Raw genomic sequence first — 27,451 nt, 5'->3', positions numbered from 1 at the left:
GTCCCTAAAACTAAGGGAAAGTCTTAATAACCCTCTTGCCAGCTACAAATTAAGAGTAAAAATAGAAAAATGCTGGTTTGGATTAGCCAAAGCCCTCCCTGGTATTAGTTATGAACAGACATTCAAGATGAGTAAAAGCAGGATGGGATATGCATCGTGCCTCCAGTATCCAATGGCTTTCACCTCGTGGAGTCACCTAATTTTGATACCATGACTCTCCGCAGAGCTGCCTTGCTTCCTGCTCTGTTTGCAGCTCTTCCTCTCACATCAGGTTCCTGCCCAGCCTCTGTCCCAGTGTGTCAGACCTTTTTGACTTTGAAATTCAGTCACTTTGTATGGATGCACCTTTCTAAAGATAGCTCTGAACAACACCTCAAATCTACAGTCTTACTCCTAATGCAGAGCTCATTGCTACCACAGCTGCTTTCTGGGTCAAAGGAACTAATTTGATCATAAAATCATCATGTAAGAGGGTTTTAACCTTCATTATTTCCAATTGCAGACTCATTTAAATGCAGCATTCAAAAGGCCCTGCAGTGCAATTACACAACCAAGTGCAGGAAAATTAATAGCTCTTAATTTGCACCATGGGAGCAAGGTGATATCAGCAGCGGCAATTTTTCTGAGCAGACTCCTTCTCCAAAGTGCCACCCCGACATCCCACAAGGAGTCCCACTATCCCCTTCCTCAGAAAGCATCCTCTTGCAAAAAGCAATGAATTCAGCCCGGCCCCACAGCAAACCCTCACTGCCCTGTGATAAGGAGCAGAGGAAGTTCATTCATGTATTTATTTGGGCTTATCTGGGAAAACACTTCCTCTATTAGCCATTGTTTCCGAACAGCCCTTCTTGTGCAAGGAGCCAGCAGGAGAAGGCTTTCCTGGGCAGCAGCTCCAGCTTGACCTGGCCTGAAGAGTGAGCTGCAGCCAAGCTGGGGAATGGACCACTGGTGTCATTTGCTGTCTCATGGCCTCTGAGATCTCATGCACTGCCCAGGCTCCTGCTTTGCTGCTTTGAATTTTGGTGCTTTTCTGCTCTGCAGATTTTTTGCCAGCACAGCTCCAGCCTTTTGTAAGACCTTTGTAAGGCCTTGTCCAGACTCTGCTATCAACAAACCTTGCTATGTGAAAATACTTCTCACTGTGAACAGGAATGCCCGTGTGCTACCAGGGCCACAAGAGGAGCAACAAACCCAGAAGTGGAACAAGACCAGCAGCAGCACTGCAGCAAAAGATGGGCTGGTCAGCAGATTGCCCTTGCCTCTGCCCTGCCTGGCCAGCCCTGGCTCTGCAACCTGTACTCTGGACCTCTCCAAGCCAGGCCATGTGGCAATTCCCCTGGTCCCAGTCCACAATAGTGCCCTTCTCAGAGGCACAGCCATCCCACAAAGCTGGCCTTGGTGCATTTGCTTTGATTCCTCTGCAGGCAGGCAGTGGGGAGCTGCTCCAGCAGCCAAGCCAGCAAGGGGCAGGAGACAAGTTTTGTTCCAGCCCTCCTAGAAACAGATGAAATTTTCTTTTGTGCAAGAAGGGGGTGTTCAAATCTGCTGCCGTCCAAGGCAGTGCTGGGAAGCAAAAGCTTGTTTATCTTTATCTCTTTACTTCCATCAGATGGTAAGAGAACAGATCTGGACCTAGGTTGTCTCCCAGGTCAGTAAAAGTGGACACCAAGTGCTCTGCACTCACTGAAGGTCCCTGTGCCAGTATCAGTTACTGGTGGAGCAGGAAATGTGCCCAGTACCTCCAGCTGGCAGCATTCAGTGCAAAAGCCTGAAGCCTGGGTACCTCACAAAGGGTCCCCAGTGAGATGACAGCTAATGTCTTTACAAGCAATTTGATGGGTGAAGGTATGGGTGTTAACGTCTTTGAAAGGAGTCTTAATGTCTCTGCTAACTTTGGGCAGCAGGTTTGTTGCAGAGCCCACTCAGCTTGGCTCCTGAGACAAGGGTCTGCACAAGCCTGAACTACTGAACTTTGGGGTAAAATAGCAGGTTCAAGAGGGAATATGTGGTAGGCAGTTCGGAAAGGCTGTACCTTCACTGTACCTCAGCCAATGGGGAAGGGAAGAGGGCAACATGCGGCCGGGAGCTTAGGATAAAAGGAGGCTGCGCCCTCCAAAACCTCGAGAGAGAAAACCCCACGGGCGTGTGCCCCAGTGGGCTCTCTCCCTTTATTCGAATAAAGTTGCAGAACTCCTCTGTCTTCTTTTTTGGTCATAAACGTCTTGCGTTTGTGGATTTTCCCGACACCAGCTTGGGCACACTGTTCTGCTAAAGTCAGGCCAAGTGATCTTAATGGCCTTTTCTGCATTTAGGAGCCGGCAGAGCAGCTGCAGTCCAAAACGATTAATCCTACAAAGGTGCTTCAGCTTTGCAGAGGGTAGCAGAAAAGCACGGGTCAAGAAAGGTTGCCTGCTGTAAGTAAATTGCATTATTGCAATGCAAATATTGGCCCATTTCCTGAGAAGACCATAGTGACCTCATTTGATCCTTTGGAAGGAAAATAAAAATTGTTTGGGGCTTTTTTCCTAAATTGAACATTATGCTGGAGTGGGATTTTTTTAGTAATGAAACGAAAGGTCAAACCGTGATAAGAATGTAACCACTGCAATATGGGAATGGCTGTTGATACAGGTTTGCAGGAGCGATTTGCATAACCAGTAAGAACAACTTTCTGTATTCATAAAATTTCCATGTGATTACTGGGAAAATAAATATGTAAAGCAGACTTTAAAAAAAAAGCAAGCTATAAAAGACATGCTTGAGGGTGTGCTTCCTTGGAGCTTTCCCCAAGGTAGCCCTTTCTGAGAACTCTTTAACACAGTATTTATTTTGCAATGGTCTAGCAGAAAAAACAGCCATCAGCTGCTTTGGCTGCACCAATGAAGAACTTCAGCAGCATGTTTTGATTTCTGCCTGAGCAAGTCCAGGATCTTCTGCAATAATTCTACTGCAACAAATCATTACAGTGTTTATTTTAGATGGGACTAGCTGGACTCCATTGTTTTCAGACTAGTCCAACAGGCAAGATTTTGTGGCATTAAAAAAGATTTTTAAAACCTTAAAAAAAGTCATGAAGAGCCTATAAATCAGACCAAAACTGGTTTGCAAATTTTCACTTTCCATTCCCAAGTGCAGGTCAGCAAGTCCTAGTAACCTGACTGAGCCTTTGCTACTAGTGAAATAGCCTTTTCCATACTTCCTACAGTCACTTCACTCTGGTCTACAACTGATGGCATCAGATGCAGGTGAAACTGTTGTTTCTAAGTGGTACAACATCAGCATCCCAATTAGCCTGCTTTACTCCCTCTGTCTTGTTCCAAAGTTTCAGTCTCAAAAATTGCAGTAGTTTGGGAAAATAATTACATCAATAGTTTGCTGTGAAGGTCTTACTTGTCAACATATCACATGATTTGGTCTCTGCAGCAAGTTCTGCTTACAAAAACAAGAAAACACTAATATAACCTTCCATAAATATTAGCAATTTTTTTTTTTACTAGTTACTTCTTTAACCTTTAGTCAGAGGGTAAACTACCCAGCACAATCACCTTTTTTTTTTTCCAGGGGAACTGCATAATAAAAATGCAGATAATAAAGAAAGGCAGTGGCTGAAAAAATTCTGCTACTTAGAAATGAGATTTCTTTTCAGCAATCGTCAGCACCCACAGGCCTTGTCACAAGGGAGCTGCCAGTGGTGGCACCACCAAAGGTGAGAGTCTGGACTTGCCTCCACTGCCAAGTGAGCACCTGAGTCATCCCTGCCTGTGTGGAGAGAGGAATGTACTGCAATAAACCCCTGCCTGCCTAAGATTAGAAGCACAATTGCTGTTGCTGTTCAGAAATAAATTAAACAATCTAGTTCTGCTGTGGGATAATCTGTGCCCTCTAGCACCAGTACGATGCTGGTTGGAAAACACTGACCAAAGGTCATCTTTATGTATTAAAGTTCCTCATGTGCATTTTCTTTCCAGGAAGAAAGAAAAGTAGACTGGAAAAGTTATTAAGTCTAGCAATAGAACATGTCACAAAGCCCAAGCAGCAAAAGCCTTTGAGCTGAGATGCTGTGTGGAACCTGCAAAGAGAAATGTGGGATTTACTGTTCTCAATGCCACGGTGCAACAAGGCATCATCACGACACTGATGATTTCATCAAACAATTTTTGATCTGAAGCATCACTTCAAGCATCCCTGGGAGACAGTGCTCTGCAGATTAAGAGTCCCCCTTTCCAGAGAATGATTGAAGAGTAATCAAAACACTGCAGAAGTGCCTGAAAGTGACAGTAAAATTCAAATTCTGTGGTCATTTAAAAAATAAAGCTCTTAAAGGAAATACAGTAATCTGGAGCAAAATTACTTTTTTCAGTCATCTTCATTATTTGCCATGACATGAATGATAGTAATTTTCAGAGGTAACTAGCAAACTCACGCCTACAGAGCACCTTCTGACTTCAGAATCAAACCCAGAAATGCTGTGTAATCACACAAGCTGCAGATTTCAAGGAGAGTCCCTAATGCCCTTGGTGCACAGAGACATTTCAACCCTCAAGAGATTCTCACATTTTGAGCAGATGAAGTAGGTCAGAGAAAAATCACACTGATCATGGGGAATTCTGTTCCCCAAAAGCTGCGGGACCTCTGTGTCTCCTGTGGCAAAAGTCTGGTTTGGACAACTTCGTCAAGCTTCTGAGCCTTTGAGGGCTTCTCTACCCTTTTGAAACTTCAGTGGGGCAGTGACAAGATGAAAAATCACGGTATTACTAGGCTTTGGGCAGTAGCTTCTAAGTGAATTTCAAGCTTTTAGCATTAGGCCCCGAAGTAAATTCAGTTGTTCATTGGGAGCAGAAAATAACATAAATTCAAGTCCCTGGAGCCAGTTAATGATCCTTGGGTGAGTCATTCTCACCTCAGTGAGACAGTGCCTCTTCATTCCACACAGGATGTACATTCTGTCTAATGCCTGCAGGTTTGTACAGAACCAGCTGATGAATTATTCTGAGAAAATCAAGTTACCTTCCAATATTTAATGGAGAAAACACCATGTGCAGCCTTGGAAACTGCCTTGTTATATTTAACTTCTTTTTCTCTTGGCAGCAAGCAGGACAATTTGATTTCTAGAAGAATAACTAACTCTGCAGTATCTGCAGTCCCTCTTTTACCTTACTCAAACTGGTGATCAACATCTGAAAAACCTTAGGACTGCCCCATTCTGAAAAAAGAAAGTGGGAACTCTCTGGTTCAGCCTAATACAGGCTAGAAAAACTTCTGATGCCTTCAATATTTCCCTGGGATTTTTCCATCTGCATGGAGTTTATAGTTTTTGTAGAATCTTGTGTCTATTTCTGGAAACTTATAACACAAGGCCAAAATACTGGCAATGCCCTTTAGATACTATTTACTGCCATTTTCACGGTCTAAACACTGTTACAAGCAGAAGCAGTTTACTGAGGAAACACCAGAAATTAGCATCGTAGAGGCTGAATTTCCATCCCTGATATTAAGCAGATATTAGCTCGTTAATCACAAATATATAATCACTCACAAATCAGTAATTATGCCTAACCATTGCCAATACTCAGCCTTTGTGACATACCTGCTGAAGTCCTTTCCACAAAGTTCCGGCTATTATTGTTTCATTTTCTGAAAGTTGTTGTTTAATAAAGCTGTAAATATTGATTTAGAACATGGTCAGATAGGGTTAGTTCATTGTGAAGCACAAACAAAAGGAAATCCAGCAGACTTCTAAGAAACCTTTCCACTCCAGGAAGCAGCTGGACTGTTAAGCATCTGCCTATTTTATCCATACACAAACCACATCACTGTCTGGAAGGGGTAATACTTGTTAGCTTTGGATTACAGGGCCTCCTCCTCCCAGCTATAGAAATTTGCTGGCGTTTTCATCGACAAACGGGACGGGGAGCTTGGACAAGCGTTCCAGGAGCCTTTTATTACTTTATTCCATTATCAGTCTCACATACCGAGTTGGGGCAGAGATGGTACAAAGCTCACGCTGTCCCAGACATCCAAAGACTTCCCAGTTACAGAGCATTCTTAAAAGCTTCTTAGCCCATTAGCGTGCTTCTAAAAGTTACAGACAACTGTTTTAACCAAGCACAAACAGCGCACGTACATCTGTTGTACACAATGCTCACTTGTTATACCTTATATAATAATACACAATATTCCATTATTAAGCTTAAACTTACCTATCTTGCTAAGCATATTTCTTACAACTTCCTAACCTGTCTCTGCCAAACCTAGAAACTCTAACCATTGTTTTAATGTCCTTGCTTGCTATTAATTGTATCTTCTTCAAGTTTTTGCAGCCAAAGCTGATCTCTAAACTCTTCTGCTTTATTCCTAAATCCTGCTTTTTTCTCACACCTAAAGCTTTTCCACCTTTGTGTTTCCCCACAATTCCTCCTCCTGGTACAACTATAAAGAAGTCCTCTTAACTTTGTCTCTTATCAACTACCTTGCGTTTCATAGTTCCTCTACATAAGGGCACTTCTTCTGCTTGCTCTAAGCGGTGCTATTTTACACCACAGCAATTTTAAGGCTGTGAAAGGTCGAGTCTATTTTAAGAACGTAGGTCAAATCCAGCATTAGTTGTTTTGTATCGTTCGAATAGGTCTCATTCGTTCTAAGGCCTTAATTCAAAGCCTTCATCCATAGCTGCCTGGGTAAGGTTCTGAGAACTTTCTGTGATCCCTTTTCCTACATCATTCTCTTGTATGACACAAACTTCCTTAACGGTCCTGTCTGTCATTCATCGCACACACTGAAGAATACAAGACACAACTATCAATATCACCACTACAATCATCGACACATATAAACCTGCCTTGCAGAGCTCCTTCAACCAAGGTGCAGAGCTCCATCCCTCAAACAAACCATCTAGCCATGATCCACTGTCTCTTTGAATTTGAGACGTTAGATCTTTCAGCTTTTGTATACTTTTGTGGATGGATTCAGAGTGGTCAGACAAATTCATACAGCACAATCCTTCAAATTCTTCACAGCCATGTCCATGTGCCAGTAAAAGGAAATCAATTGCTGCTCTATTTTGAAGGGTAGCACGTCTAACACTGTTGACATCAGCCAGCATATCACTGATTGCAATGGATGTGGCATTGGTTTGTTTACTCAGCCACAACATCCTACCCAATCCAATTGCTTCAATCCCATTGCTGAGGCAAGTTGGGGTACTAACGAATCTGGTGAAACCCTTGCCGCAGTTTTCCAGGGTCTAAACTCACTGTTACAATTCTCACCATATGGATGAGCAGATCTTTTCCCTCTATGTTTTTTCCTGATGACTGTTTTAGCATTGGGTGCTAGCACAGTAAGTTGTCCAATGCTGCATGGGCCACCTTCAAGGCGTGATGGAATGCCTTGCCAAGCCCTATCTCCACAAATGAACCAATACCCTTTTGGTAATTGCTGTGGATATTGATCAACTCCGGAGCGTCCACCCCAACTGCCTGAGCAATTACACCAAAAGCTTGCACTTTTGTAGAAGGGGTGATTAGGAGTGATGTTGTATCTGGGAGAATCTTTCTTTTGCTGATTGCTATTTGAAAAGGTGAGGCAGAAATCCATTGTCAAGGAGCCCAGAATTTCCAATTCCTGGGGTTCAGCAGTTGCTTTGGGGAGTTTTATGGTCCAAAGATCCCAATCCTTTACAGGATTTCTCCCGCTAGCAACTTCTGGTTTGCTGTTAAGTTGCTTTTTGGTCAAGGGATCATGATATATGGGTATTGGCCAATTTTTTACTGGCACACCGACTAAACAGGTTGCAAAAGGCATTTCTGGGTTCGAATTAGACAGACATATGGTATCTGAGCCTGCTGCTTTGGCTAAGGTGACCCAAACATTTGGTTTTGGTTGTACCACAGGGAAATCTGCATTGCAAAAAGCAAGCAAAGCTAGCAAGCTCCAGTAAAACATCTGAGTTTGCTCCATTCTTTTCAAGAGCTACTTTTTGGCAAAAGACTTTCCCATATATTACAATTCACAAATTCTGGTTTTGTTCCTTCCCAAAACTGCCGGGGAACCGAATGGCAATGGTAAAAGGTGGCAATGGCAAAGGTGAAATTTCCCCTTTGCACAACCAATGAGGGGACACACTTTTACTGAACACAATGGATACCACGCTTTTGCCAAAAGAGCTCTATGAAACCAACAGCTCACTCATTTAACATGACATGAAATCAAGGTTTGCAAATTCCACAGGTGAGCAAGGGACGTCAGGCGTGACTCGCAACCTCCCTGTTCGGCTCACATCTGTATGCCTGCTTCTTCACTCGTAGAGTTGTCAGAGCATTCTCACGTGAGATATGGAATGACGTTCCTTGCAGGGACCCACTTAGGTCCTGCACCTGTGGAAACACAAGCATACTCTTTGCCCCAAGTTATTAGTCAAAAAAGACCTTCAATTCGTCCTGTCTCAGGATTTCTAATTAAAACAGGGTGATTTTCTCTCAATTTTGCTTGTGTGTTATTTGAAAAATGCCTAAAAATTGGTGGATCAGGTTCTGCAAAAGAGCTGCTCAAAAAATTAAAAACAAAGCTTTACTCAACCTCATCTGTCGTGTTGCCTCTATTCCCCCCTTCTGTTGATCTAAAATACATTTTAGGGTGTGATGTGTCCTTTCAATGATTGCTTGATTGTGGGGGAGTGGGAAATACCAAAGGTGTGGTAAACACCCCAATCCATTAAAAATGTGGCCAATTTTTGGGATATGTATGCAAGGCCATTGTCTGTTTTGATTTCTTGGGGTATGCCTAGTGAAGCAAATGCTTGCAATAAATGTTGACAGGCATGATTGGCAGTTTCTCCTGTGTGGACAGAGGCAAATACCGCTCCTGAGAACATGTCCACTGACACATGGATGTTTTTAAATTTCCCAAAGGAGGGGTATTTGGTGATAAACATCCCATTTATTTCTGGACAAATATTGTCCCATCCTTAAGTTCCCCACAGATCCCCTTTTCTCACCTCACAGCGGCATCCAGGAAGGCGAGAAGGGGAGAGGCTCCTTCGTTCCAAGAGAGAAATCCATTTCTTTTCAACGGCTGCTTTTCCTATGTGGGGCTTCCATAAAGGTGGCTGGACAGAGCAGTCAACGAAGGATCCAAAACTGTATCCTTTTGCCTCACAGGGCACCAGTTTGCTGGCGTTTTCGTCGACAAACGGGACGGGGAGCTTGGACAAGCGTTCCAGGAGCCTTTTATTACTTTATTCCATTATCAGTCTCACATACCGAGTTGGGGCAGAGATGGTACAAAGCTCACGCTGTCCCAGACATCCAAAGACTTCCCAGTTACAGAGCATTCTTAAAAGCTTCTTAGCCAATTAGCGTGCTTCTAAAAGTTACAGACAACTGTTTTAACCAAGCACAAACAGCGCACGTACATCTGTTGTACACAATGCTCACTTGTTATACCTTATATAATAATACACAATATTCCATTATTAAGCTTAAACTTACCTATCTTGCTAAGCAACTTCAAAACCTTTTTGCAACTTCCTAACCTGTCTCTGCCAAACCTAGAAACTCTAACCATTGTTTTAATGTCCTTGCTTGCTATTAATTGTATCTTCTTCAAGTTTTTGCAGCCAAAGCTGATCTCTAAACTCTTCTGCTTTATTCCTGAATCCTGCTTTTTTCTCACACCTAAAGCTTTTCCACCTTTTGTGTTTCCCCATAATTATGCCTAACCATTGCCAATATTCAGCCTTTGTGACATACCTGCTGAAGTCCTTTCCACAAAGTTCCGGCTATTATTATTTCATTTTCTGAAAGTTGTTGTTTAATAAAGCTGTAAATATTGATTTAGAACATGGTCAGATAGGGTTAGTTCATTGTGAAGCACAAACAAAAGGAAATCCAGCAGACTTCTAAGAAATCTTTCCATCCCAGGAAGCAGCTGGACTGTTAAGCATCTGCCTATTTTATCCACACACAAACCACATCACTGTCTGGAAGGGGTAATACTTGTTAGCTTTGGATTACAGGGCCTCCTCCTGCTAGCTATAGAAATTATTATCTTACTAATCATAGCTGGGATGGCTTCACATCTCCCATTTACCTGATGAGGTTTCTAGTGTTTTCTTTCAAGGACTGAGAATCTGACAAAAAAACAAAACAAAACAAAAAAAAACAACCAACCCAAACAAAAAAAAAACCCCAAAAACCCCCAAAAGAACCCACCCAAAACACCAACACCAAAGAAACTTCAGGGAGTAATAGTTTTTCGGAGTTGTTTCTTCCTAGCTGTGGGAATGTTTAAATTACAGTGCTAAATGGGGATATTGCCTGCAGCTTTCATAGAGGTACCATAAGAGGAGCATGACCCTCTTGTCCTGGTTGTAAAAAGAAGAACCCACCTGAAAGTTCAACCCAGTGCTGAACTGCATGTTAGTGTTGATTTACGACACAAGGCTTGTGTTTGCTGTCCTCTGCAGCACTTGCAACCACCCCCTGTGAAGCATCTCCTATACCAAAATAACTGAGAGAGAATCCCAGCTTTGTGGAGAAGTGAGATAAAAAAACTAAAATATTTTCTTACCATGACTCTACTTTCTTTGAAGCAGGTTCCTCAAATTTGCCTGGCTCACAGCTGGGTTAAATGCCTGAGGGTAGGTGACAGAACCCTTGCAGAGTGTTCACAAGGGTTCTGCTGTGCTTCCACTGAAGAAAACTCCAATTTTAGCCATAAATGAATGCAATGTCTCACTTTCATCCTAAGAAGTTATCCTACCCTCTCCCCTCAGATAATCTCTCTGCAACCAAGTGCTTTATTAAAATAATATCTGCACTACCCTCAAGAAACTGCCTTTGGATCGCTCTGCTTTAGGGGTTAACTTGCACTTTTCCTCACAGACCTTTTCCAAAGCAAAGGAGAAATCTCTGTACTAGAGCAGTACAACTCAACTACCAATACTAGTACTCTAATTTCACGCCCCGAGAAAATTTCTCAGGATGCCAGTAGTCTTGTGTAGAATAAATTTCTATACCCTGCATACATGCACTCTGCATGTACCTGTATATTTATTAATGACACAGTAAGTCATACACTTGCACATTTTCCTACATTAAAAGGTGGGATCTAAGTAAAAAAAAAAAAAATCACTTTTAGATTAGCAGCTCTATCAGCAGCTATCAAAAATGCTAATCTTGGCTCCAATCAATTTAGGCATTATACACTTTATTAGTAACATATAATGATAAGGAATGATGCCATCCACATATACACATACATACAGTATTGCAATCAGAGAATATTTGTTAAGAACTTTTAATTTTCTCTTGAAATAAAGAACTGGACACTAACAAAACCAAAATATTACAGCAAAACATATTTGTTATCTTCATGAGTAGAACAAAGACACGAGCAGTAAATAAAATGGGTCTTACACAAAAATACATTTCTCTCAGGAAAATTTTTTGCTTAATTCATTCTAGTTCCTGCATTAGCATCACTTCTCCCTCTTCACATAGTTCAGACCGAATGGTGGGGCTGGGGGCAATCACATATTATTGTGTACAACGGCAGCTTGTGCTCCATGAAACATTAGTAGCCTGTAACACTTGGGAAGGAGGTACATACATGTACTGAAAAACAGTAACTGTAAAGGTCACACATTCCCATTCACGCAGGAAAACTAATGAGTTCACAAAATGGAAAAGGAAAACAATACATGTTTACAGCTTAACCCAATTTCACTTGGTTGTAGATATACAAGGTAGTCCAAATATTTCTCAAAAAACCATTTTGCATCAGGCAACACGGGCTGGCAGCTCTAATTACACACTCCACTGATTGTCTCTGAAACAACAGACTGCCTTGAACAACAGAAATGACCAAGAGGCTGAAGTGAGGAAAGCCCTATTAATCTGTAATGATTCATATGTAGTCTTCCTACTTCTTCCCTTGTTCTTTCTTCCTCGTAAAACTTGGGCATTTAGCAACAGAAATGTGTTACTAAAGACAAGCACCCATCTACAATTACTTTTTCTGAGGGACTTATCTACCAGCAACTCCAGACTATGCCTTACAGGTCTGATATTTTCACACCCAGCCAACAGAAATGAGGGGTTTAAGGCCATGGTAGGAATCCTAAATAAAAATGGGTCAATGTTCTCCAAGTTTCTTCCACTGAAATTACCAAAAGTTTAACATGGCTGGGAAGAAACACAAAGATAAGAGTTAATTTTAAGGCTGATCTCTGAATTTTGTAACTGAAAGTTATCAATTGCACAGCCTGCTGGGCTCCTGGGAACTTGGGGGCTGCCCCCTTGATCATGCTCCCCATTGTGTGGGTTCTCTTGCATCCTCTAGAGCTCCCTTGAAACACTTAAAAAAAAAAGTAAGTTGAAAAGCAAAAGCTGATGCATGGGATTGGGATGCCTCTCCTCACTTGGTTTCTTACACCATCCTCTCCTAGTTGATCTGTAATTCCATTCATGATACAATTATCTCTTTAAACAGTCAGGATTTTTAGCCCCCAACTCTACTCTTGCTGGAGGGCTGAGCCAGGATGTCAAGGCTGAGTCAGAAATCCTATTTCCAATTCTAGATGCATGTGGAATTTCCAGGCTGAGAAGGCTGCATGGAGAACTCATAGCAACCTTCCAGTATCTGAAGGGGGACTACAGGGAAGCAGGAGATGGACTCCTTGTCAGGAACAGCAGTGATAGGACAAGAGGGAGTGGGTACAAGCTGAAACAGGGGAAATTTAATTTAGATATCAGGAAGAAATTTTTTACGGTGAGGATGACAAGACAGGTTGCCCAGGCAGGTTGTGGACACCCCAACCCTGGAGCTGTTCAAGGCCAGGTTGGATAGAGCCTTGACCAACCTGGTCTAGCGGGAGATGTCCCTGCCCACGGCAGGTGGGTTGGGACTAGAAGATCTCTAAGGTCCCTTCAAACCTCTTAACATTCTATGATTCTATGTTTGATTGAATGGATGTTGAAAAACCCAAAAATGAAAAGCAAAACCACAAAGCCTCAACTACTCCAAATTTATTTCTGCCATGAGCTAGAAACTCAATTTCTTGACAGACAGATAATAAGATTATCACATTTAAAAATACTGATTTGCTCTTTATTCTGCTGCTGAGCCTTTCATTTAAATACTTTTTCATTGACTGAAAATAGCTCCCAGGTTTCCCACTTTTAAGCTCCTTTTAGAAGGGGAATATTAAATCCAAGATGTAATTAAGCCCTCACTATTAGGAGTATTTTCTTTTCAGGGACCCAGCAGGGTTTTCAAAATGCCAAAATCTTGTTTGGACCTTTTCAGAAGGTAGCCAAGTAATTTAGCAGAAGATAAAAAACACAAGGAGCCAAAACTAGAATATTTTTTCAATAATCAGCTGAACATAACTAAAGAAACTGGAAGCTAGTAGTGAAGAAAGGAAATGAAAAATAAATTTTAAGAAAGAAATAAAAAGACTCAATCTTTGAATTTGAACATTGTATACTGAACAGGTCAGGAAACATTCTGGATACTGCCAAAGACTTTGTATTGGACATTTCATTTCCCCAAAACTGCAAGAATACTATCTTGTTAAGATTTTGCAACACCAAAAGTCAAAGCAACCACGGGCCATGAACATAAATATTTTCTGAAGCTGTATCTTGCTGAAAAACATATATATATTTTGGCACACATTATTATGATTTTTCCAAAGGGAAAAGCCACCTACATACATTACAAGGCAGAAACTTTGAAAACATGTACATCCCTTGATGGGGCAGCTTCTATCACAGCAAGTCATTAAATGCAAAGGACTGACATAATGAAAGCATCTCCACTTCCACTCCTCTACCCTTGCCGGCCAGTTGAACATCCAAGAGTTAATTTTACTATATTCAGCTACTTCAGCACTGGACTTTTCTAGAGCTCAGCTCTCCAGGAGCAGCAAGGCCTGGCCATTTTCTCTCTAGCACAGGACCTGGCAAAGACACGTGAACCCTTTTTGGCAAGACAAGTGTTCCAAGCATGCTTGGTTTATTCTGATAGCTCTTCCCTTGTCTAAAGCGTTTATCATACAGAATGTTTAGATCAAGATCATGACATTTAGAGGCTAAGCTTAGAAAGGTAAGTTTTCAGGGCCCTTTTTATACAAAAGGATTCTCTGAGTCTACAGTGAAATAAGAAAAAGAAAAGCATTTAATGATATTCATTGTACTTAGAGACTATCTTGGAGTTTGTTGTTGTTTAATCCCAGCCACCCACCAAGCCCCAGCAGCCGTTTGCTCGCTCCCTTCCCCACCAGTGGGATTGGGGAGGGAATCAGAAGGGTAAAAGCTGGAAAACTCATGGGTTGAGATAAAGACAGCTTAATAGGGAAAGCAGAAGCCACACATACAAGAAAGAAAAACAAGGAATTAATTCAGAGCTTCCCACGGGCAGGCAGGTGCTCAGCCATCCCCAGGAGAGCAGGGGGCCATCAAGTGCAATGACTACTTGGGAAGAAAACACCATCACTCCAAACATCCTTCCCTTCCTCCTTCTGCCCCCCACTGTATATACTGAACATGATATCATAGGGTCTGGAATATCCCTTTGGTCAGTTGGGGTCACCTGGCCTGGCTGTGTCTCTTCCAACCTCCACTGCACTCCCAACTTCCTTGCTTTTTCGGATGTATGAAAAGCAGAAAGGGCCTTGGCTCTATGTAAGCCCAGCTCAGCAGCAACAAAAACATCTCTGTATTATCAACCCTGTGTTCAGCACAAATCCAAACCACAGCCCCATATCAGCCACTGTGAAGAAAATTAGCTGCAGCACAGCTGAAACCAGCACAGAGTTAAATAATTCCCCATACCCAACTGTAACCATCTGCAGAATACTTTGGCAGGATTCCACCTTCTGGATGGCACTGCATCTGTGGGAACTCAAAGACATAGCATCACTGATGGCACTGAACTTGCAGGCTCAGCTTACTGAGATAACAATTAAATGTTTGCAAAAAGCCCACTAACCCTGGTCTGACTTTCCCAGCAATACTATTATTGTAGTACTATCAGTTCTGTGGGTGTGTAGATAGAGCACAAGGTAAAGGAGAACATTTTCAAAAGCACTACAGTGAGAAACCCCCATCCCAAATACAGATAAATTAAGTAACAAAAAGTTACTGTTAATGAAGTCTGACCATTTTGCAGCTGAGATGGCACAAAAGAAAATATTTGATCAGAGAACTGAAAATATCACTATTTTCCTTTCAGTCATCCTTACAGCTTTTAACAAACTGCAAAAGACATGATTTAAGTTACACAAGCACAGGAATGTCACATGAGACAAGTGATACAATTCATAAAAGGACAGAACACATTTTCTGATACTCCACAAATATTCAGAGAAGGTTTAACACACAAAATGGAATTTCTTCAGCAGCACTGATTAAACTCAAGATGAGGCAGGGATCTTCTTTACAAAGTAAAGGCACCGGCTCTTTGTAAACACGTACTCCTCTCTCTTTAACTGAGAAAGCACTCAAAATATTCCATGGAGGAAAGTTGTGTGGTAGTGTTCTGTTGCTTATAAATACTTCACAATAGAGATATCAAAGGCCTTTGTCCTCCTTTTTACTGTATTTAGTAAGAAGTATTTTTTCTCCAATTTATCTAGTGAGAAACTTTTTAAATCTCCCCAGAAATGCTACAATGAAGCTATAGAACAGTGTTTTCTCTTATCTGCCTTCTGATATCTATAAAGAAGTTTCAAGGCAGAAGAAATGTCAGATGCCAGTATGAAACACACACGTCATCTCTTGTTTTCAGTATTGTGCTATCACTTTCCCAGAAGGTTTCATTGGCTTATATTAAAATACAGACACATTTAAAATAAGAAAAGGAACTCGTGAACATCCTCCTGCTGTACAGCTCTCTACTCCTTGATTTTTCAAATGCACCAGCAAGACTGAACAAGAAAAAAAGATTAGATACTTCTGATCATGACAACTGTACTTCAGGATTCCTGATTTTTTTTCAAGTATGTATCCTGAATGTACATGTCTCTCTACTGTGGAGAGAGTTCACACAGTTCTTTACTAATGCAACTGCAAAACTTGAATACTGTTAAAATAAATATTCCATACAAAGGTGAATTGTTTGCATCTTGGACAAAATGAACTGAGCATCTTCATAGCTTCCAACACACAACTACCACCAATATCAACACACACATTTTACTACTCATACACACAAATCCAGTGGTTACACTAATTCCTACTGTTCCATATCTAACCAAACTTGTGCGTTTCTAAGTCACCTTCCTTCAGCTTTATAAAGCTGACTGAATCTTTAATGTGCTTTCAGGTTCTACAGGACTGTCAACTGGTACCTGAAAAGGGAGATAAAAAAATAAAAACACAACAGGAATTAAGCTGTTATTCAACAGAGCTATTCTCAAACTCAGTGTTCTTGGGTAATTGTTAGATTAGACTCCAATAGTATATGTCGTTAATTAGCCAAATTAAGCAATTATAGAAAACTCGATTTTCTCTTCTTTTTGTAATAAAAAAGAGAGATCAAACATAGAATTTAGTTTCTTAGTATAACTCTAAAGTATATATTTACTGTATATAAATATTTGACACATGAAGATTAACCTCCCATTTTTTCCTCCGTTACATTTAACCACAGTAGCATCTTGATCAAGGTTCAGTATCAAAGTGATATTGAACATTATTAACACAGGCAGGTCTCAAACATGTATGGCAGTATCAGGGCAAGGACTGCAGCTTTTCTTACACCCTGGCTAATATGAATGAAACTGTGTGTCGAGCTAGGCTAATTAATGAGGTGATAATGGAAAGCAGATGAGTCATGTACATCCCCGAGAGAGCCCCAAGCCCTGCTGGGAAACCCACAGGATGCCACATTGAGCACACAGAGCTGCATTGGTTTCAGGCTCAAGTTAGTTCAGAGAGCACCAGCTCGGAAGTTCCTGAACCTGATACAGACACTAACAGTGTGCAGTTGGTCACAGATGATCAAAAGGTGCTGTACATGCAAGACACCTACACAAAAAGAAGCATGGCAGAGAATCTTGCAATGTCTGACTCCAAAAAGCTGTCTCATATCTTGATCCAAATTATCAAAAAACCCACAGCACTGAAAAATTTTTCCACTGACAGCTTTATTTCTACTAGTAACTGTACTGGTTTGGAAAAGCTGCTGAGATGTGGAACCTTACAATCATCAGAAAGTGCTATGCTCACTCTTCATTTAAATTGAGAGTGTGCTCAGCAGAAGAACAAACCCAGCCCTTTATGCAGCACTGTACAGAAACTCCAGCATGGCTTCTGTTTATCAGACGCTGACTCCATCTGAAGGGACTGCAGGTATTTCAAATAAAATACCTAGCCTATAGGATGGCCTCATAACCCAAGAAACAAAAAGGCTTCACAATTTACAGCGCTACCTGCTCATATGAAAAAGCAAGATTCAAGCAATAAAATCATATTATTAGCCACTTAAAATTCAAATATTCAAAAAAATCAAAAATTCAAACAAAAATGTGAGAGCAGAAGGTTTTTTCCATTTTTCTAATGGGAGTTAAGGAGAAAAATAGCTATCTGAGGGCAGCATCCCATATGGCTCTGTTGTTCAAAAACAGCATGGAAACAGTCATAAGATTTTGTCAATCCCTCTTTTGCAGCTAATACTGTTATGCCAGTAGAAGTCGAGCATTTGAGTAGGTAATATAGTCATGGTAAAAGAGTCACCACTTACAGCTTTAACGTCCAAGTTCATAATCCCTGAATTCACATTGTGTCTTCGCAAATCTGATTTTATTAAGGCTGAAAAAAAAAAAGGAAAAAGGAAAGCTGGTTCAGACCTTTACAGTGACATGCACTTCAAGAGAAATGTTTGCATCGTGCAAGCACACAGAAGCTGCTTTCAGCACATTTTCAAAATACCCGTATTCGCTCTTTGCAATTTGAACTCACTGACAATTTGAACTTGCTCCTCACAAAGCAGGAAGTGACAATAAGATCTTTTAAACCACAAGAACTTAAAGCAAAGCTTGATAGTTTCAGCACTTTCAGCACATTCATAAGTCAACACGTGTAAGTCACTGGCACAGTTCCAGAGTGGATCAGCAGTTTCCTGCATTTGGAGAACTGCAAACTGCCTCCATTTATGCATTTGTTTCCATTTCTCACCCCACTTTGGAGATGGACATCTGTCTCAAATTCAAGACATGTCTCAAGAAATGGGGGTCAGATGGCTGTCCATATATTAGCAACATCATCCTAAAAACATCCACACTTTTACATTAAAGAGAAACCATTACTTGCGCTTGTAGTTACCTGTTAAAATTATGCCCACAAAAATCCAAGCACAAAGAAAGATGTTTCCTGCACGAGGACTGTAGTCTGTTGTGAGCTTTCCTTGAACAAGTGTAAAGACAATTCCAAATATCTAGAAACAAACAAGTAACTTCATCAGGATCACACAGAAAAGAGTCATCATTTTGCCTTTAAAAGTTCCAGGTCACATCTTATAGAAATCGAATTAGAAAAAAAACAGGACTATAGCAACACAACAGAGACTTAGCTAAGTCTAAGAAAGTCTTCCTAGACTCGAGCATAGTGGCCTTCCTGAACATTACTCCACTTGAAGAAATAAAATGATGTAACCTGTGCTGATGCATTAAGGAGACCTGAGGAAGTGCCTTCAGACTCTGGATATGTAATTTCCACAGCAAATTCAAACCCAAGTGGAAGATAGCCAGTCATGAAGAACCTGTTGAAGAGGAGAGTAAGAGAATGACAGGCGTGGCCTTCATCTATTACTACAGTTAAGAAAACCTAAGATACACACAGAGTATTATGAATTAGCTGGTATTTTGAACTGTCATGTGTTCATGATTTAACATAATTCAGTAATTCCAAATAATAGTGACTGCTTCATTCCCTCAATATGGTCTAAGAATTTTAGCCACACACCTTTCTCTTTAGGACAAAGCTGTTAAAACATGTTTGTCCTATTTCCCATAACCACCATACATAGGAAACGACCTTTTCTAACAAGTCCACAAGCCACTCCATACTTGAAGCCAATTACTTCCAAACGAAAGACATACACAAACATCATCATTTGATCAGCCCAAATACCCCTGTTGGAGGGCATAAAGAGACCACGAGTAGGGAGTGAGGCTATACACTGGAACACCTGCTGGAAGGTGCTATGGAAGAAGCTGAGGGGACTGATGAATGATGGAAGAGAAGGGGCTTAATGCAGCTGAGGTTGGTTGATTGGTTTTTAAACTGAAACTCTCAAGATATTTCTGGTTGTATCTTGACTTCTGTGTCTGAATACAGCACCTTTCCCTCAGCACCTCTTGAGGCTTTTAGATTAGGTATCTATGAGCAGAGCTCATGCTCTTCAGAGCAAACAAAGCAACCAGCATGTTGCTTGGGCTATCAAAGTATAGATTAATCAAAATGCAGAGAAGCCAGTCTTCCTAGATTTGCTCAGTTAAATGCTAATCACCTACACAGTGGTCAAGAGAAAGCTTCAACTTCACTGCAGACAGCTTTTTGAACTGGAACCAAATGAATTGACCACCTAGAGACCTCGCTTAGGTCCATGAAAATGTCAAACGAAATTTACTGAAAAGTGAGTTACTTTAGATTCATTCTGATGTAACAGAAGGTGAAACCCTAGTAAACCCTATCTGTGCTGAGAGCTAAAGGCATAGGCTGAGATCATGGTGACAGAATACTCAGCAGAATTATCTAGATAAAACATTTAAATATGTTTCAGAACAGAACTGCAGTAAGTCTTGCAGTGCTCTTTAATTGCTCACCCAAGTACTCCTCCAGTCACAAACACTACTATAAGGTATCCGAGGTCCAGGGTGAAGGTAAATACCAGCAACCCAATGAAAGAGAGAATGTAAACAATCAAAGTCGTTTGCCTGCAACCCAACAACAACAACAAAAAATTAACATTGTTAACAGAAGGCCATAGCACATTGCTGAAGCATGGAAGAATAACATTAGCATCACATACTCCAAAGAACTGGCATTCTAAAGCTGTAAAATTTGCTTCATGTAATTCTGCCTCAAACTTAGCATGCAGTGAGAACATATCCCTTCCTGAACTCTTAATTGTCGTGGTTATCTGGCTGCTTCACTCAAGGCTAAGGACACTTACTCAGACTCTCAAAGAATGGACAATCACAGCACATACTACTACCTTAGGACTATTTTAGTTCTCCACTATGTTGTACCTCTTGGCCATTCTGCAGTGCTGCCCATTGCACAATACATCAACACAGGAGCAGCTGAGTCCAACACTATTAGCAATATAAGTCAGCCCACCAAGAGGCAAGTCAAACAAATCTCATTACAGTGTTCTATTTATTTTGAATCTGGAATAAGAGATGTCTTCCAAATTCTTAAAGCACATATTTATAAGCCAAAACACATGCAGAAACAAGGCCAATCTACAGCATTAACATCCATTAGGCTTGCAGAGGCACATAATGTACTAAGAGTCACAGGGGAGAACTACTCCATCACAAACAGTGCTCCAGGGCAGTGCTTGCTCCTGGGAGTACCACACCATGGATGACAGACCTAGGAGCTCCTACCCCAGAACAGAGCTCTGCTCCATGGTCATCCCCTGAATTAAAGCAAACATTACGCTTAATAATAGGACCAGTGGTAACATAAAAAAATTGAGAATCCATCAACTGGCCATTTTACAAAACAATGCAGGGTAGGCTTTGAGACTTTATACTTTCCTAGGAGAAGAAGCCCACTGGGCCACCTGGCCACTGTACGTAGGACCTACAGTGCTTTCCTTGTTAGCCTTACACTCCTGGAGAGACAGGAATAGATGGATAAACCCCTGCATGTTTGCATTCTGCTCCCTCATTTCTTTTGGCCAATAACCAGTAAGTCTCAAGCTTTCGCTGTAGCCTCAGAAACTTGTCTCCATCAAGGCCACTAAAAGGTCAGGGACGAACTGCATTTCATCAGCAGCTCCTTTCAGCCCTCACATAGGAGTATTTTCCTAACGCAATTGCACCACTCTCTTACCCCTAACCCCACACATGCCTACCCACACTTACTTGTATGTTTTAGTGTAATCCAGCCACAAACCACAAATAATCGAACCCACCATTCCTGCCACCACCAGTGTCAAGCCAATTCTCCCAGCGTTCACTTCTTCTCCCTTTCAACAAATATTTATATGGTGCTCATTAATAACTTGCTTCCACTCAGAGTCAAGTTCAGACCTCTTGGCAGTCATAAGTGCAAACAAACATTCCTATGACTCCCACAGCTGCATGGTACAAGAAACTGTACAGAGGTATAAAAGAAACCAAATGTCTGAGCACACATAGCACCTACAAAATAAGCATCACCTCTGCAAATGTACAGTGGAAAAGATAAAGATAAGATCCAAGAAACTTACCGCATAATGAGTTACTATCATCTGGTTTAATAATGTGGAGACAGAATAAAATGCCCCAGTCATAATGCCTGCAGTACCAAGGAAAAAAGCTTCAGTCATTCCAGGTGCAGCCATGCAGAACTACTACCCTAAGGAATTCATCTTCTGACGTTTAAGACTCACAACACAAAACTTTTTATGTGCCAAGTAAAATCTCTTCACTGGACCTATAAGTGGTATTTTGCATCCTTACAGATTTGCCAGCACTGGCACCTGAGTAAACAAAAGTTTGACACTCCCTCCCCCATAAAAACCCCCACAATTAAAACTCTGTGTGCTTTTGGCCCACATTTGAACCTTTCTGCCAGACTACAGGCAGATAGCACCACTTACCATAACTGACCAGCAAAAGTATAAATGGAATATTTTTGAACAAGTTAATAATGGACTGCTTGTAGGAGTAATCCTCAGGAGGTTTCGTTTGCAGGACTGCTTGAGAGTGACTAGGAGGGTATTTGGGCTTTTCTTCAAACACTGGGGAAAAAGAAAAAAGAAAAATTTTTGATTCATCTCTACCAAACTAATGTGCATTTTTTTCTTTTCTTTTTTTTTTTTTTTTTTTTTTTTTTGGCAGTGTTTCAGCTTGATGAATTTCAGAAGATTGACTTGTAGTTTTAACACCTCCAAGTAAAAAATATTCTAGATTTTTTCATGGAATAATTAGGTCACATCCACAAAGGATGTGTTATTTGGTCACATCTGATTGCTACCAAAATATGGTCAAAGACACACTTCATCTGCAATGTGTCGAGACCTTTGTATTGGAACTGCAAGATTTGCAGAGTGAATTCACATTATATCATAAGTCCTTGTAGCAAAGAAACTAAGAGAACTAAATATTCTGAAAGAGATCACCCCCTGTGAAGCACAACATAGAGTGAAATGGTTGTTGCTTAACCCTGGCACAACAGGTAAGTGAACACAAACTGGAAAAATTGTAACCTCAACTACTTTGAGCAGTCAGCTGCTTTAAGTGAGATGCTGTAAACACTCCCCATAGTCAGCATGTAAATTCCAGAAATGTAAACACTTACCAACGCCTGTTAAGAAGAACAAAAGAGTGGACACTATCGCTGTTCCATAGAACATGATGCCGATGTTATGTGCCATAAGATCAATGTCATTCGGTGTATTTGGAACCAAAACAGGTGGCAACAAAAAGCCAATTGCAGTACCAAGCTGTAAAGCAAGAAAAGAAAACCAAAAATAATTTCCCTATGAACATAAAAATTAACAGAAGCAAAAAGCTTTACCAGGTAGAATTCAGAATTGTTATCATAATAAGCATTAATAAAACTTTAGTATCATACTTCTGAGCCACTTGCTCTCAATGTTGTTTTACAATCAGATCTTCCATAACTCAGGTTTTAACCTTTTCATTTCTCAATTAAACTACAATACTAAACTTAGTGTATATATTTACACTACACCTAGGACTTATACAAGAATCTTTCACAGGAAAGGGAAAGTACCACACATGAACATCAATTTGTATCCTGCAACTGAAGGGCTAGACATGACACAAGACTCCATCTACTCTTGTAGAAATGTTCTTCTCCATTTGATGTCACACTCCTGCCACTACAGTTACAAAGCCTGTAAACTGTAAGGTTTACTGCAGAACAGATAGAGCAGAGAAAAGCAAGAGAAAAGGAATACCCTTATTAAGAAACACAAAACCAAACCCAACAATTATTGCTACAGAAATAAATAAAAATCACAGAATGAAGTAGTAGTGGTTGTATGTGGAGTAAATTCCAACATAACAACTGACTTTGTGTTAAAGAGACAAAACAAAGGGACTGAAATTTTGAGCATATACATATATATACAAAGCATTTTAAAACATGAAGGAACAAGTCCTGGACTACTCTCCAATTTCTCTCTTCTGCTCCTCCAAAACTAAATGGCATTTTAAAGTTTTGGAACATTTACTTTAGATAAAATTAAATGAAAAAAAGAGCACCAAAAACTGTCAGAGTAGCAAGTCCAACAATCAGAAAGCACGCACATGAAAGGTGTGCTACTGGGCTTAGGAAGCATCCTTTGTGTATACCCTGATGAGGGTTTTGCTACCTTTTTTGCCCCCCACGCCATCAGATTTACACAGTATCCAGTGGTCAAATGAAGAGTTTGTCTCATTTTGTGCTCACCCTTCAGTACATGAACCCTACAAACATGAGCTGAGTACACAGTTACCTTTTTCTTAAGGTATTCTTTTTCCTCCCCCAACAGGAGCCCATACAGTACCCACACTATTCCAACAAAGTCGAGTGATACCATTTTCCATCATTTACATCTAGAGAGGTTAAGGCCAGAGGAAGCGTTCCAATAAGTTTGGGGTGCCTCATTAAAGATTTTAAATACCTGTGGAGATCTGGCACTCCTAACGGCCCTTACTTAACAGGTACATCGCTGCATTCCCAGTGATTTGTGCTCCAATTGCAAATGATCAGCCTCTCAAGAGGTGAGATCTAATTTTTGATAACTGCTCTGTTCCTCCCCTGCCTGCGGTCCCAGCTGTGTTTGCTGTAGCTCTGAAGTCATACACAGTATCTGATAAGCAATCGGATGACAGCTCAGTGGGTTATAGCAACCTGCTCTGTTACATAGTTCACCTTGCGCAATCATCCAGTACAGCGAGACCCAATGGGAATGCGGACGCAGAAGGAACTGCAGTGGGATACACAGACAACACTACTTGTAACTTCCAAGTGCCTAACTTGGCATCTTGCTACTCTTTCAATCTAGCTTTTGAGAGTCTGGGGGGTTTTTTTAAGGAAGCAAAACCTGAGAATAGAGAAATTCTGTTGATCTATTGACAGAGGACCAGCAAGCACTTCAGCAGGCACACTGAGATCAGTCCTAGCTTCTGAAGGGGAATGCACTCCAGAAATAACTACGGCTTATTTTGTTTGCATTTTGATCCCGTTTCCCTTGTTCATCTTTCTCAGGGTTCCTATCCAAACAATCTCTGCTCTCCTGCTCCTGTCCTGAGCCACTTCAACCCCACATCTCAGCATCCAAGCAAAGCATCAGTTTCACACTCCAAGCTGGATACTTGACACTCTACCACAGAACTGAAAACGCACCTTGCTACTGGGAGGACTGGCACACATCAGGAAGAGTGGAAATTTAGCTGTCAAAGAAACCTTTAACCTGACATCAGGATGCAGATACAAAACTTTTGCCTCACTGCTGAAACAACCAACAATTTCTGAAATCTTCAGTCCGAAAGGGACAGTTGACATGTCCACTGGAAAACTTCAGTGCAGAAAAACTCTTTTTGGAAAAACTGCAAACAGCCAGCTATCAGCTAATGAGGAATCAGCTCGGTTACCACCCTAACTGTAAACATATAACATTAATGTCACCACTGTCATAATCCAAAGTGCACAAACATAAAATCATTAGACTCACGTGAGAATAATCAAATCACCTGTTACCTTAACCAAACTCTACCTATGATCTCAGCCTGCACCAGAGATGCTGATTTGAATCTTAGCAATTTTTTGCCACGGGGGGAAAAAAAAAAAAAAGCTGGGACAGTGACAGGAGGTGAGAACAAGGCTATAGGAGGAAAAAGTATCATACTTGCACCTGTGCTTTCAAACACACCTGTTCCAGCTCTCTGAAACTGGCCAGGACCAGGGAGCTTGAGGAATCCGTGACTCAGTTACCAACTCCTCACAGCGATGTGAACTATCACAGCGTTACACAAAACTTCACGAGTCACCAGGGTATTGACTACTGGCACCTGGCAATTAGAGGCCACATTTTAAAAAGCAGAAACCAATATATGTTGACGCTGAGGCTCTTCATGAAAGTTCACGTACTTCACACCCCTCCAAGCGGGGGTGGATTCAGTCAAGTGAATCCAAATGCCAAAATGCAAGAGGAAGAGGAAGTGGAGCAGGACCACTGCTGAAAAGGGTCTCGACTGATGTACTGCCGGCAGCTGATGGAAGCGTGTGAGCTGCCACATGGCCAGGTTCCCGCACAGCCAGGCTGGCCGGGCAGGCGGGACGCAGCATCACCTTGAGCTTGGCCCCGCTTCCTCACCTGTCCACTCTCCCAAAAACCATATCCTGGAGAATGCCTTTTCCCACTTAAGCACCTTATTTTTAACTCGAAGTAACGTCTTTAACTTCCAAAGAAGCCCGCTTCTCCAAAGCCCCCCTCGCTCCCCTCCGACCCTACCTGGTTGCCCAGCACAGCCACGGCGCAGGCGGTGGAGACCTCGGTGGGGCCGAACCAGACGGAGGCGATGCGGGAGGGCAGCCCCAGGATGAAGACCTGGGCGACGGCGCAGACGGCCTGTGCGGCCAGCGTGAGCGGGTAGCGCTGGGGGGCCAGGCTGCCGCACTTGAGCCAGGCGCCCAGCGCGTTGAGCCCCGCGCCCAGCAGCGCCGTGAGGCGCAGCCCGCGGGCGTCCAGCAGCCAGGTGGCCGGCAGGATCAGCGGCACGTAGGCCACCATGTACACCATGGACAGCCAGTCGATCTCCGTGAAGGAGACGCCGTAGAAGCTGGCGAACACGTTGCTGAGGATGCTGTACTGGATCCACTGGAAGGCGTTCACCAGCGAGTAGCAGCTGAAGACGGCCAGCACCGCCAGCCGCCGCCGCGACAGCCGCGTCTCCAGCCGCGCCTCCGGCCGCCCGCCGCCCGCCGCCAGCATCGCCTCGGCCTCCGGGGCCGCCGGGGCCGGCTGCTGCCCGCCGCCCGCCGGGGCCGCCCGCCCGCCGCCCGCCGCCTCCTTGCCGGGCAGGAAGCCATTGCAGCGCTGCAGCGGGGCCGCGGCCGCCGGCATCTCCCCGCTCTCCCCCTCCGCCTCCTCCTCGCCGCCGTCCTCCACCATCTCGGCCGTCTCCCCACCCAGCTTCCTCGCTGACGGCGGCAGGCGCAGCCCGGCTCTGCCTGGCAAGGTCACCTGGCTGTGGCTCCGCCGGCCGCCGCCCCGCCCCGGGGCCGGCCCCGGCAGCCGTGCCCGGCGGGCGGAGCGGGAGGCGGCCCCGAAGGCGGGCGGGGTTGGCCGTGCGGAGCCGTGCTGCCGTCGCCGCGGTGGGGTTAGCGCGCCGGCAGCACAGCCCGGCCCGCTGGGAAGGGTTGGGAGTGTGGGCATGTGGATATGCATAGATAGAGGTGGTTGTTTTGTTCACACCTCCGCTCCCGTTTTCATTGTCCATCTTTCTCGTGGTTCCTTATCTGCACAATCCCTGCACTCCTGCTGCTGTCCTGCTCCACTTCAATCCCAACATCTGGGTGATGTATGTGCACACACAGACTCGCACACACTTCTTTCAGTCTTTTAAACTGAACCTGTGACATGCACACTCCTTCGACTCTTTTAAACTGAACTTGCAAAGGCTGTGTGACTTTGGCTGGGTGCATGAGAACCACATGGAGATGGTAGTGATGTAAATACTCCCCACAACCTCTCCAAGGAAGGAGCAACGTCACCTCCTTCCTGTCACCGTTTTGGTGGCTGCTGTGTCCGGCCCAGGCAAGGCTGGGTGGGCACAGACCGGTGCTTTGTGGCCCATCCCTCACCCCTCTTCCTGGGCACAGGGCAGGGCACCTCGGCTGCTGCACCCTCTGTGCCAGGGACACATAGGCCACACCACTTCCAGCACATTCTGGGAAATTCCCAGGCCTTCCCCTGCCACAGTAAGATTTGTCTCTTTGCGGTGGTGATGCAGAGAAATATACTGCAGTGATAAGAGACGGATGGGCAGAGACAGAGGCCCAAATTGCAGCAGAGAGTGACCAGTATGGTGCACTATCAGGGCATGTGCATCCACCCCAGTCCTTCATTGCATCCAGAGCCGCAGGCAAAACATTGTTTGTTTCCACTCAACCTCTGAAATTTGATTTGACACATACCCCAGAAAACTGTCCGTCTGGCTCATGTGCAGAGGCAGGTAGACATCACTTCAGTAAGCAATCTTCCCCCAAACCCT

General features: G+C 42.8%; 1 protein-coding gene across 1 annotated transcript; it reads right to left on the bottom strand.

The window, feature by feature from the left end:
- Positions 1–11,191: 11,191 nt before the first annotated feature.
- Positions 11,192–26,435, bottom strand: FLVCR1 (FLVCR heme transporter 1). Its single transcript, XM_048297442.1, has 10 exons — positions 25,690–26,435; positions 22,524–22,668; positions 21,823–21,963; positions 21,451–21,518; positions 21,104–21,207; positions 19,832–19,942; positions 18,660–18,765; positions 18,330–18,441; positions 17,749–17,816; positions 11,192–16,354 (listed from the first exon to the last, which is right to left on the bottom strand). Exons 1-10 carry the CDS (start codon positions 26,347–26,349, stop codon positions 16,295–16,297), a joined length of 1,575 nt encoding a protein of 524 aa, XP_048153399.1. The 5' UTR covers positions 26,350–26,435; the 3' UTR covers positions 11,192–16,294.
- Between the last annotated feature and the right edge of the window lie 1,016 nt (positions 26,436–27,451).

This window comes from Corvus hawaiiensis, chromosome 3 (assembly GCF_020740725.1).
Source record: "Corvus hawaiiensis isolate bCorHaw1 chromosome 3, bCorHaw1.pri.cur, whole genome shotgun sequence".
Taxonomy (NCBI): Eukaryota; Metazoa; Chordata; class Aves; order Passeriformes; family Corvidae; genus Corvus; species Corvus hawaiiensis.
The sequence above is the reverse complement of the archived record's forward strand: the minus strand, read 5'-3'. Positions and strand labels throughout refer to the sequence as shown.

Coding starts and splice junctions, on each gene's coding strand:
- FLVCR1 (XM_048297442.1), bottom strand. CDS start 26,349: ATGGTGGAGGACGGCGGCGAGGAGGAGGCGGAGGGGGAGAGCGGGGAG. Junction 19,943..21,103: donor GATTACACTAAAACATACAA/GTAAGTGTGGGT, acceptor GTTGGGTTGCAG/GCAAACGACTTTGATTGTTT. Junction 18,766..19,831: donor GTGACTGGAGGAGTACTTGG/GTGAGCAATTAA, acceptor CCTCTTCAACAG/GTTCTTCATGACTGGCTATC.